The 13,306-nt window shown below is 36.2% G+C and overlaps 1 protein-coding gene across 1 annotated transcript in view; it reads left to right on the top strand.

Annotated features, from left to right (window-relative positions):
- Nucleotides 1-259: 259 nt before the first annotated feature.
- LOC140153209 (transcription factor IIIB 90 kDa subunit-like) overlaps nt 260-13,306 on the top strand; it is a 119,610-nt gene continuing 106,563 nt past the window's right edge. The window contains exons 1-3 of the mRNA XM_072175892.1: nt 260-392; nt 4,652-4,884; nt 9,544-9,621. Of these exons, the coding sequence (XP_072031993.1) occupies nt 4,698-4,884; nt 9,544-9,621 (265 nt within the window). The 5' untranslated portion in view covers nt 260-392; nt 4,652-4,697. The remainder of the gene's footprint in view (nt 393-4,651; nt 4,885-9,543; nt 9,622-13,306) is intronic.

The raw sequence follows: 13,306 nt of genomic DNA, 5'->3' as shown, positions 1-13,306 counted from the left end.
AAAGTGGGTCATTGGGTAATAGGTAGGACCATAACACAAAAAAGGGGGTCTGGGGGTCATTGGGTACAAGCCGGTTTGAAAAAGGGGGTCTATCCCGAGGCACATGATGCATATCTGTCATGGAAGTGCCTCCCGGGCCCCCAATACGAAAAAAATATTGCCAGTCGCCCCGGAATCTCGCCGCGAAGTCTGACAGCCATTATGGCTTGCTGGTGCAGTGGTGCTGCACGTTTAAAAGGAAATCATCCATAATTGCCGTACACGATTTCATGGTAGAATACACAGCCGTAGAAATTTCTACAAGTCTGTGTAAACGTCGTGATTTAAACCTAACGTTTATAGCTATTGTGGGTCCACAAGTATTTTATAATTGCTAAGATTGTATTTGAAAGGTGAGTTGTATAAATAAATACATATTCTTACATTTAAACCACTAAAACGGTGAAATATTTCGCACATAAAACAAGGTAGTCGAATTTGGAACCCTTTCCATGTTTGTCCATGGACTGTAGAAATTTTCTACAGTCCATGGTTTGTCCATGGTATTTTAGCTACGAGCTAAGATAAGGGGCTGCCCGGCTGTGCAATAATTATTAGCCCTAGTGGGAGGGTAAAATTGTGGGGGGGGGGTAGTCTAGACCTTAAACATCATATTCCGAGGAGCGGAAAGACACCAAATTGGTGTTTTATGACCTTTGACATTCTTTTGTGGCGAGTGACATGGTCTTTCAATTCACACCAAGTGTCCTTGACAGGCATGACTGCTTCAATGCAATGCCAATGGTCATGAAAGAATTCAAAAGATAACCTCGCCTAGCTCTGCCCCAATAATCCCGAGCTATTGTCTGAAACTGCTCCTCGGAAGATGTATCATAAGAACTCTTCAAATGATAGTCATATAACGACCAATAGATAAATGACTGACTATCATTGAAGACTGAGTCCCGCAGTCTGGGGGGAGGGGGGGCAAGAAATTGGTGAGTCCAAAGCAAAGCCTAAGTTAAGGCCAGAGTACATGAGTAATGGAAGACATATTCGTCCATGCCCGAATTTGAGATTTCTTGATATATCATATCAACACTAAGATGTATTCTTTCACTTGAAACTGATAAAATACAACTTGTAAATATTTACACATATTTTTGCTTGATTTATTTCACTCTTTTCAACTCTAAAAAGTCACATGGCTCAAGACAGCTTAGTAAATTGGCGGAAATAATGAGTCAGAAATGCGCGAATGCGAAATATTGTGATTACAAGACACGATTCAAGCGTCGGCGTGATTTAAGCGTTAACTCTCTGGCGTATGTCCAACGCAGTCAAAGCGATTCGGTATGTTTTTAACACCGCCAATGCGGTGTAAACAAAACACAAATTTGCAGTCAAAATGGCGCACTAAAAGCAGACATAAATTCATTGTTGCAAAAAGATGCATATTAAGACCATGCACCAGGTACAGCTTTTACAAGCGTGAAAGTCTTGCCGTTTTAAAATATAAGGACATTTTGTGCATAATTTTGACATTTTTTTACTAAAACATCGATTTCTCCTAGTTCACTTTTGACAATATTGCACGATTTTTGTGACAAGATAACTCGAAAAATATGCAAGCAAAAGGTAAACTTTTTGCACTTATCGTTTAGAGTACATCAAAGTCTAGGGAAGGTTTTCTCATTTTTTCAAAATATTTGTTTTAAACAAAAATATACACCATTATGTGCAATTTTAGCTGAATAGAATGACAAAATTGCTTTTTTCACATGTTTTTTCAATATTTGAAAAAAGAGGCAATTTCAAAAAATAAAAAACCTTCCCTAAGTTCATGTCTAAAAGCTAACTGATTTTTTTTTTACTCCGAACTGATTTTTTTTTAAGTTGTCACAAAAATATTGGGGTAAAAAAGTGATTTTTTGTGATTTTATCAAAAACTCGAGATTTTTGAAAAAATCTGACATCACCATGGGATTCCTTGACTCATTTCCTTTCCAAAAATGTATAGTTTTATATACTTTGGAGATACAATTCAGAAATAATGATGCTCGAAAAGGTCCATGTTCTCTCCCATTAAGCCCGATCCTGACTCCACTTCGCGGCGCGATGCGATGCTGCGATGCTATAAAAACTGTAATCTGAGCCAGGTTTTTACGAGGTCAGCAGTGAAAATTCTCATCTCGCGGTGGAAATTTGGGTCCGCGAAAAAGTTGAACAATGTTCAACTTTTTCGCTTCGCGCTGCGATATCGCAGCCGTGCACGTTTGTGATTGGCTGCTGGAAAATCAAGGTTGGTAGAATGACCTTAAAAGGAGATGCAGACCCCACGTGCTTTTAAAATATCGCAACATCGCGCGATGAAATTAAAATGTACATTTTAATTTCATCGCGCGATACTGAGATGTTTGAAAAGCATCGCAGCATCGCATCGCGCTGCGAAGTGGAGTCAGGATCGGGCTTTACTCTGCCCTTAACTAAGCTAAGGCAAGCTTGCAACTGGTTGTGGAACCACGTTTAAATTCATGTTTATTTTATTCAAAAATAGTTTCACATTTTAAATATTACCATCGGCTAAAAGATACATGTACAAAGGTGAGTTACCATACCGAATCAGTATTTTTGGTTGTCCGGCGACTTTTTTAGTTGTCCCGGCCCAGGTACGGACAACCAAAATTTTCTAACGCTGCTCGCAACATATATGTCTTGATGATTGATCATTTAAAATATTGCAAACTGGAATCCAAAAATTGTTACTAGTGCAAGGGGGGCAACTCAAGTTTTTTAGCAGGCCAAGGGGGGGCAGAGGATTTTTGGCAGGCTGGGGGAAGGAAGCAATTTTTGGCATGCCATTTGGACATTACACCCCCCCCTCCTCCTGTTCAAACCTGGCTTACCACTTTTGAGGTGATTAAATATTGGTCGCATGTCATAAGCTGGGTACCCAAAAAACTCAAAGGTGGAGCGATTACATTTTCCCAAAAGTTACCGTATAATTTTGATTCCCGCTAGCCTTCAAAAACTCTGCGTCCGATCGGACGCACAACTGTAACCAGGTCGTGAAATGTGCGTCCCACAAAATTTGTGTGCGTCCGTACATGTATGTTAATGTGTTGGGCAACAGGGAATACAATTTTACAAAGCCCCCGATTGCCGGTATTACATCGCAGTTTGATGCAAATATTTGACTATTTCCTTTCAGATTCCTGATGAGATTTTAAAGATTTATGTAAATATTATTGTCAATAACAAATTCATGCAAACTTGCTGACAATGTACGATAGTTTAGAAAGTTGTATTTTTGCTCTTGTGTGAGCAAAAGCTTATCACGTCTCGCTGCCGTAAGAATTTTCATTCATTGACTGATGACCCGGAAGTGTTGCAAAATGGGAGTGGTTAAATGTGAAAGGTCAATAACTTGTTTACTGATTGGTCCATTGGTTATGAATAAAGCTTTATTAATAGGAGAATTAGCAGTGATCAGTCAACGTAATTTTCGCGATTTTTATGATGATGAAGTTGGTAAGCTTATAATCACTCATTTTTGGGCTGAATCAACTTGCGTCCGACTGGACGCAAAGGGTTGATGAAATTTGTTGAACATTGTGTCCAGCAATACAAAAATGCGTCTGGACGCAAGAATTCACGTCCAGCGGGAGCCTTGATTTTGATTGGCATTTCGCACCCCTTATCCTGCTGGACTGGTTGATGCCTCATTTTAAGCCTAATTTTATATTCTTTCAGTGTACTAAAACTTAGAACAATGGAGTTTTCAATATAAAAACAGCATGATTGTTTGTGAAAAATGCCAGGGGTGGAGGAGCAGGCGGATGCGGTAATGATGCTTTTTGCAAAATTTTTCAGCGTATCTTCATAACTATATGGCATTTGGCTCAGTGTTTGATTTACCACCTGCACGCCTGCACATATGCAGGTAATTTTGATTCTGTGCTGGTAACTTTTCAAATGTACCTGCACAAGTGCATGTAGAATTTTAGTCATAAATTACACATCCCTTACGAAATGACACCAATTTCTACTTTTCATCTGTAAAAAAGATGATTAGTTTCACAGCACAAACTTCTTATTTTATATGGTTAAATTGTGTGCAAGGCTGCAAGTTACTTTCACTTTGTGCAGGTAGATTTTCTATCATTACCTGCACAAATGCAAGTAACCTTTTTCGAACACTGATTGGGCTGGTTTATGTATAATATTGTCAATATTATGCCTGGGTATAATTTGAGAACAAATAAACTATTTCCAACATGGTATGGTCATGTCTTTTGGCACCGGTTGTACCACTCTTTCTTACACAATGTATGTATCTTATTATAATATTTTGAGTCAAAGTTACAGTATACCGTGAAACATTAAATAATGATCCTACCACAAGAAAAGTATACATTTTCTGAATCTGAATATTGCATTCACAAAGTCTGGTACATACATAACAAATATTTGGCTTTGACTCCAATTACAATTTACATAGCAAGTTGGAAAATGTGCAAACATGACACCAAAAATTTTGGTTTACAAAAATCAAAGGAATTTGAACTTGGCACAATGAAGTTGTTCTTAAATTAAAATGCAATTTATTTAATATTTCATTTGGTTCTTATTGTTAATATTAAGCTTGACTCTCCATTTTATTTCATGACAGGTTGTAGTCTCCAAGATAGCAGAGTGTTACCAACAGCAACTGGACAATGTCAAAGGCCACAGTGTGCCCCAATTGTGGGGGCAGTGATATTGATAATGATCAAGCTAGAGGAAATGCTGTGTGTGTCAATTGTGGATCAGTTATTGAAGACAACTTTATTGTCTCAGAGGTCAACTTTGCTGAGAATAGTTTAGGAGGAACATCAGTTATTGGACAGTTTGTCCCTTCTGAAGGTAAGATGTTGTGCAATGTATTGTTTGTTACTCTGTTTGCTTGTTACTGTTATGTCGTCATATTTGAGACCAAGTTGCAATATATGCATGTAAATCAATGTTTTTTCCAATGAGAAATGGTATGTTGACAATGGCCAAGTATAGAGGGTATTCATTACTACGTCATTGGTGTGATTGCTCATGCATAAAATTCCTCCATGTAGGCTGTTTAGCTTAATCAGGAAAGTGACCTCTTGAAATGATATCACAGTGATCTTTATGTTATTAATGTGAGGCCCACATACAATGTTCATTGTTCAACACAAAGTGAACGATGCTGTAACTTGGAGGGTAAACAAATGAAATCAACACCGCCAAATTCGACTGACGTGTGTACAAGGTGGGAAGCTACGGGGAAATTGAACGCTCTTTGTCTGATCATGCCTGTGTTTATGGTTCGGGTAGCAGTTACTTAGCAACTCCCGTTCCGCTTGGGTTTATTGAATGTACACTCTATATGAGCTACACATATCCAGTGTGAGTAATGTACTAGTTTATTTTACATATGTGAGTGTACATGTATGTTGCATTCAACAGTTGCACCAAGTTGTTATCAATATTATATCTCACACAGTTTCAAGGTCTCTGGTGGCCGTCTGAGGGGTCAGATCCGGGGGTCATATTAGCCAAGATTGTTTTCCACTTTCTAATATTTTATTATGCATAATTGCAGTATAAAAGGCCATTTCAAAGTCATCTAGGGTTAAATTTTATTTGTTAGATTTTCAATAGTCCTAGATCCTTTTATGCTAAAATATGAGCTGAATATGCCAGTTATGCCTCACACAATATGAAGGTCATTTGACGATCATACGTGGGTCATCAGAGGTCACATAAATATTGAACAGATTTTAATCTTTCCACAGAGCAGCCAGTGTACATGCCACATACAATGTAAACGTTGATAGAAAGTGCATCATCCGGATTTAAACTGGTAACCTTTGTGTTACTAGCACAACACTGTAGCCAACTGAGCCACAGTGCAGAGGCATATTGTAGGAGAATGGAAAATTCAAATCTATAGGCCTACTGTAGAAGAAAATGGCCTTTAAATGGTGTGAAGTTGCATACTAATATATTTTTGTTAATGTAACAACCAGTGATAGGTATATATTCAGAATCCGCTGGATGCCAAGAAGGCACCTTTTTTGCAAATTGAGTTATTGAGGTCAAAGCACTCAAAGGTCACACATTAAATTTTAGAATGAAATATCACAAGTTCTTTCTTTAGTCCTAGAGATTAAAAAAGTCAATGTTCTTATCTCTAGAATACCTAATTAATGAGGTATAGGTCAAAATAGGTCAAAGGGTAAAATCAAAATTGTATTATTAGGGGTCAAATTTTCAAAATGCTCCAATTGCAAAAGGAGCCTCAAATTATTCATCTTGACAAAGGTAAACAAAAATAGTTTACTATGTCTATGGAGTTTAGATTTTAATGTTATGACATGTGACCCGATCCAGTCCACTCAGGCAAAAGTCTTTTTTTTTTAATGGAGTAATTTAATATCAGGTTTATATGAAGTAAACATTCTCTTTCTACCTTGACCTATTTCTGGCTGAAGTATGTTGAAATTTTCCCTCTAAGGCCCAAAAAAAAGGTTTGTCTCAAAGCTCGCACGCGCATTTGTAAAGTTGTGCAATTTGAAAAAAAAAAAAAAGAAATGCGGATTTCTTTTTATATTAAAAAATTTAATTTTTTGAAAAATATTTTCTGAAAAATTCGGCGAAAATCTCGAAATACCATAAAAATACCAAGTCGGGAATAAAAAACAATCGCATTTCGCATTTGTTTTCAAGCCACTCTGTTTGTTGGGGCAATTTGACCATTTATTGAGATTTTTGGGCCCCCGCCCAAATCTCAATAAATGGACAAATTGGTCTGAAAACCTCTTTCCCCCTTTTTTCTGCCTGAAGTGAAAGGCTGTGTGCCTTAGTGTAGGCCTGCCAAAAATACACAATTTAATTTTGGAAGCCAAAATATGCACCTCGATTTTTCAAAACACACAAAAATGATTTCTGGTCAAATATGCACAAAAAAATTTAAAAAGAAAAGAAAGAAAGCCAACGTAAAAGCTAAACAAAATCCAAAAAACTGAAAGCCAATCTTGGTTGATTTTAAACACAATTGGTAAAAACCAAAAATTACCAAAAAATTAAAATTTTGTATCCAAAAGGGTCAGATTTGTAACTTGAGTTCACTTCATAATCTAGTAACAGGGATGTAAGTTTTAAGATTAATCCTGAATTCCAGATTTTTTTTGTGTCCAAATGTCTGCACTTTTATTTATTATCAGCCTGTTTTGGGTTTTTTAGCCCAAATTCACACATTTTTCCAGATTTTCAGGATTTTTTCTTCGGGCTTACTTACATCCCTGTATTAAAGATCTAAAAATGTATTGGTTTTGTACATATTTCTATATCTCTAATAGAATCTGAAGTGATTACAAGATAAAAATCTGCCCCTTTTGGATACAAAGTTGTAATTTTGGGGTTCATTTTTTCTATTTAAAAAAAAATCAACAACAAATAATTGCAGCACTTGGCTCAAGGTCAAGTAGGTTAAGGGACTATTTAAATCTAAAAAAAAGTACACTGTAATCATTCATGGTTCAATTTTAAACACAATTGGGAAAAAATCACCAAGAAATTAAAAGTTTTGTATCCAAAAGGGTCAGATTTGTAACTTGTGTTCACTTCATAATCTAGTAACAGGGATGTAAGTTTTTAAGATTAATCCTGAATTCCAGATTTTTTTTGTGTCCAAATTTCCGCACTTTTATTTATTTTCAGCCTGTTTTGGGGCTTTTTAGCCCAAATTCACACAGTTTTTCAGGATTTTTTCTTCAGGTTTACTTACATCCCTGTATTAAAGATCTAAAAATGTATTGGTTTTGTACAGATTTCTGTATCTCTAATAGAATCTGAAGTGATTACAAGATACAAATCTGCCCCTTTTGGATACAAAGTTGTAATTTTGGGGTTAATTTTTTCTATTTAAAAAAAAATCTGAAACTTATGATCATATATATGAATTTTAGGTTTTATTTTTGCCTTTTTGTTAAAAAAAAATAAAAAGACATAAAAAAATTTCTTGATTTTCAAAGAGGACTACGCGCACGATTTAAATAATGCGCGCGGCAGCTTTGAGACATAGGATTTACCGGGTAATTAAGATGGCCTTAAGTAGGTTTGACTGTTTAAATCTAGTTAAACTAGTTAAAAAGTTAAACCACAAAAAGAAAAAAAAGAGAAAAAAAAGAATGCATTATACCCAGCACTATTATAATAGAACATTGAAAGTGGAATTTATTGGCCCCTATTTTCAAGTTGATTCAAAGGTAGATTTTTATATGCAAATAACAGTCTTGTTAAATTAAGAACTATAATTTAAATCAATCACATTTTCTTGGTTGCCTCTATTTCAAGAGCAATATTGAACATTGGGCGTCTCTCGTGTATCAGGAATAAGCCCTATTAACCTAATAATCTCATAACTTCATTATCGATTTTCCATATTAGATAAAATATTGAGTTGGTGCCAAGATTTTCAGTTTTTAATCACAGGGGTTTTCCCCAGTTTACAATTACTATTACTATGGCCTCATCCCAATGGCATAGTTCAATAACCTCAATTAAACAATCATAGTGCAAATTTTGACCTCAAGTTATAGAGTATGAGTTTTTTTACTCACATTTTCAAAGGTCATTCAATGAACATACAAATGTATTGGGATTAAAGAACTGTGCCCTGATAGATGAACATGATGTGGATCCTAGTGTATTTGTGAAAATGGGAGCATGATTAGGATTTTGTGTTTGTGTTTAATATCCACGTATCAAACAATTTCCTAGTGGGAGGGGGACTGGGGAACGTTGATGGTGACAACTTAATGAATCTGTGGCACTTAACAATTTTCCCCATGATGATTTCCTCCCCCTTTCACAGATTGGTTATGTGTACCTAAACATTGAAACCAATTTTTTGTGTCCCGGTTAAAAGATAATTGGTCAACATGATCACTTGATCATTGTGTGTTGGCTTGCTTCCTTGACAATCCTTAATTGATTGAAGTTCCCATTTTGGGCAGGGTGACTTCCTAAATGTGCACCTTTTTCTGGACTTTTTGTTCTTTTTTGATTATTTTCACTCAAAATAGTGCAGCAAATGTTTAAATTTATCTTTCAAATTGAGAATATTTTAAGGCACATGTATTCTAATGATTCTCATGTACATGTACAAAAAAAGTGGACCTTCTGTTTGATTTGGGTGAGTCCAATCCCTGCACCTCCTGGACATGGGCCTGCTTACACCTGTATGTCAATTTTAAAGGATAGGTCTGACTTTGTAGTCTGTATTTGACCCTTTGCACAATCATCTCATTAGGTTCTACCCAAAAGGTGTGTGTTGCCTATCAAACACAATTACTAAAGCCTTTTTGTACAAATGTACATTGCTAAAAATGTTCGATATAAAACAAAAATGTATTCTTTGCACATGGTGTTTGCAGGGAGGACCTCAATGTAGCAAGATGGTGAATCCGTGCAAAGGGTCAATGAAGTTGTGATCCTTGTCAATAAATTCTTTTTCATTACACTTTTTTTTTCTCTGTTGTCTAGGTGGTAAGACCCATTCGCTAGGCAGTAGTTTCCGCCATGGATTTGGCAAGGAATCTAGAGCAATTACCCTACAAACTGGTAAGTATATTATTACTAATCCACAAGCATTTAATAACTGTGTTATGCCAAATGGGATTCTGCTTTAAATGTTCAATATGAATACTATGAGGTTTGACATCATTAAATTCTGGAGTTGGTTTATAAAAATGGCTGCCACTATGGATGCCAGGTTGGATTGAATTGCAATGAATGTTCAATAAATGCAATAAATGTTCAAATCCCAGGGGGGTTTTGATTTTGGATTGTGTGGAGATATATACAGAGCTGGGTTTTAGAGAATCCCCCCCCCAAAAAAAAAGAAATGCCAAACTCAATGAAAAATATACCAATTTTCTCAAATTTCAGATTAAAAAGTAAATTTCACAAGTATTTTTACAAATTGTGCTAAAAAGTTAAAAATAAGTGCCTTTTCCAGATTTTTGGATCCCTTAACATTTTACAAAAACACCCCTTCTCTAACTAGTTTTCTGAAATTTGCAACTCAAATATAAACTTAAAAGCCAATTGACACATCTTGTTGGTCGTACTCCAAATATTCAAACATTACCAAAATGGCAGCTATTGACACATGTTTGGTGCTCCAATTCAAATGTACCATGTAGGTTATTTAGAGCATACTATGCCAGTTGGGGTTTGACAGATTTTATGAGAATTGAACTTCCATGATAATTGTCACAAACTTCAGCTGGAATGTGTAACATTTACCTGAACTTGAGCAGGGCTTCATTCTTCATGATGTAGAGGAAATGAACTTGAACCTGTCTTCAGCACATTTCATAAGACAGACCACAACAATGCCTGAAGCAATACTCCCACACAATGATCTAACGCTTTGTATTTAAAAACATCGGCGAGTTAAACCGACTTGCTGCAGAGGTTATAAACTATGCTGTTCCTTTCTAGATAACAATGGGAATCTCAAGAATATTGAGTGAGCATGTTTGGACTTATATGCATTATCATTCAAATTTTTAAATATGTGTCATAACAAGTTCATAGAATTGTGTGAAACATTGTAAAAATTGCGATGTAATCAGCAGATGATGTTTTTGTGAGAAGGGTTAAGTTGGATGGATGTGGTTTGTCTAGGTACACAGTCCAAAATAGATTGAAGTGAGGGGATATGAAAGCATCTATATAAAAGCATTTTTACATTGAAATTTTGATAGATGGTAAGTTTTACCTTTCATAAAACACCCCTATGGGTATTACTATCATACAAAAACAGGAGTAGAGTTAATTTCGGAGTTTGGTCGATGGATAGACGTCATTTCTGACTTCGCTGATCAACACCTGAAAAGGTTTGGTCTGCCGGACTATTTTGATTTGATTTCTTTTTACGGAAGTACAAATATAATGTTTCAATTTTGTAAACATTGGAATTTTGACAGGTGGTAAGTTTAACCTTAAAATGTTTCAAACCCTTTGGCTGTTATTACCACACAAACTAAGATTGAAGAGAAGTCTCATTATTGGAAAACAATGTTTCAAGTTTCCAGCGTGGGTGTGGCATTTTGTATTTTCTATGTGTGTTGTCTATTCACTGTCGTAGTGCATGTTAGATCGTAGAGCATGTTAGAATATGACCGTTGCTAGGTCAACTGGATCACGCTTGCTTTGTTACGAACCACTGATTGAAATGATCACAACACAAAGCCTATGGCATATCAAAATTCGGAACAGGTTTATGAGCCCAGATTTGAAGCAGTAACCATTGGTTACTAATGTGCACTACGACAGCGAATTACTCTTTTTCAAACTATATTTTTGAAATTGGTGTCCAGGTTTGAGGGCAGGTCCTATATTGCAAAAAAATGTGTTTGTCACGTATGGTCCAGAGTCCAGACAAAGTACATGTAATGTACTTGCTCTGAAAATGAATTGTAAATTTTGACTAAATACATGTACATATGTACGAGGGTCAGTCAGTAATCAGTATCAAGGATTCGCGAGGAGTAATATACTATTAAGGATAAGCCACACACTCGCACAAATGAAGTCAGTCACATACTCAATGTACAATCAAGCGTGTGGTGGTACAGTGGAAACTCGTTAATACGAGATCGCTTAATGCGAGGAACCGCTTACTACGAACAGAAACTCGTGGTCCCGATTTCCCCTATTATTTACTGTACAAAATAAACTGTTTAATACGAGGTAAATAATACGAAATCCGCATAATACGAGCACTTGCTGTCAGTCACAGCTTTTGTTTTCTATTGTTTTTATGATGGATAAAACAAGCTAATATCCCAAGGTAAATTTATGATTTAAATCATGTGAGAAGTTGAAAAAATACTCGCTCGAGACATCACTTTAGCGGCAAATGAGGATTCCCTTTCCTATTTTTAGATGTTATAAATCAAGTCATGACGAAATTTGCCATATAAGGCCAATTATTGCTGACGACATATCAAACTAGCTAATCGCAAACGCGAAGTCCGCCCTTGGATCGAAAGTGGGAAACCCTTCAAGGCATGTTTACTAGCTGCTGGAAGTAGGGAAATCGATATCGCCGTGAGGTAATTGTTTTATTTGTTTACGATAATCAGCTTGAGAAAAATCATCTGAATTTCATCAGAAAGCTGTGAGAAAAATGCCTCTTACCGAAAAATCAAAAACAATTATTAGCCTATCATACCGATTGAGGGAATTTTGAACTGTGACATTGCTCGGAGGCTGCAAATCTAATATAAAATAATGAAGACGGCTATGCAGACTCGACCAGTGCAGTGAAGTTTTGCTTGTACAGCCCATCGCCCACTGAGCCGACTTTAATAGGCTTTCATGCAGTCTTTCGACACATATTTTGTACCTGACTTTTAAAACGAACTCCGCTTAATACGAGCTAAACATGCCGACCCTGGCGATCTCGTATTAACGAGTTTCCACTGTATATAATATCTTATGTAAGATTAAAACAAATAAAAGTACTTTCAAATTGTCTTACAATCGTAACTTTACTTGCATCAAAATATGGATATGTCAATCAAATATGGGATAGTCCATTTCATGAATGAAGCATTATGAGCATCATAGCATTGATTTATTGACCATTGATGTTATACTAATAATACTATTATTTAATCATGTTGCCAGCATATTGTTGGTTTATCAAAGTACATGTCCTTTTTAAAAACGATTGAAAGGGAAAATATGATTTAGAGTGGAGACAGGGCAGGTGAGAAGCAAACCTGTAATGTTTGCATAGTCCAGAGAAGTATTTTTTCTGTGTCTTCCAATAAACCCTTTGAGACCTTCCGGAATTACTGGAAATACACAAATTGTGGTTTGTGATTAGTCCCTTACTGTGCAGCCAGCAATCAAACCTTGGACTGGAGATGGGATGGCCGATGGTCTAGAATTAACGTTAGAAATTTGTGTTTATACACCGGTTCACTGAACTGATACTAGGCTGGAAATGATTACACAGATCCCAATGGCATGTAGGCATTGAAATTGTGAATGAATGGTCTTGAAGATGCATTTTCCTGTTTGTGTCTGGCTTTGGTTCTCTCCATGGACGACACAATCTAGTTGACCAATGTCCATTGGGAAAATCATTACACAGATCCCAATGGCAGAGACATTGAAATTGTGAATGAATAGCTGGTCTTGAAGATGCATTTTCCTGTTTGTGTCATTACAATAAGTTGCCATAGACCGAGTGACAAACTCTAATGAGCTGTGACATCATCACTCA

Source organism: Amphiura filiformis, chromosome 5, assembly GCF_039555335.1.
Source record: "Amphiura filiformis chromosome 5, Afil_fr2py, whole genome shotgun sequence".
Taxonomy (NCBI): Eukaryota; Metazoa; Echinodermata; class Ophiuroidea; order Amphilepidida; family Amphiuridae; genus Amphiura; species Amphiura filiformis.
The sequence above is the reverse complement of the archived record's forward strand: the minus strand, read 5'-3'. Positions and strand labels throughout refer to the sequence as shown.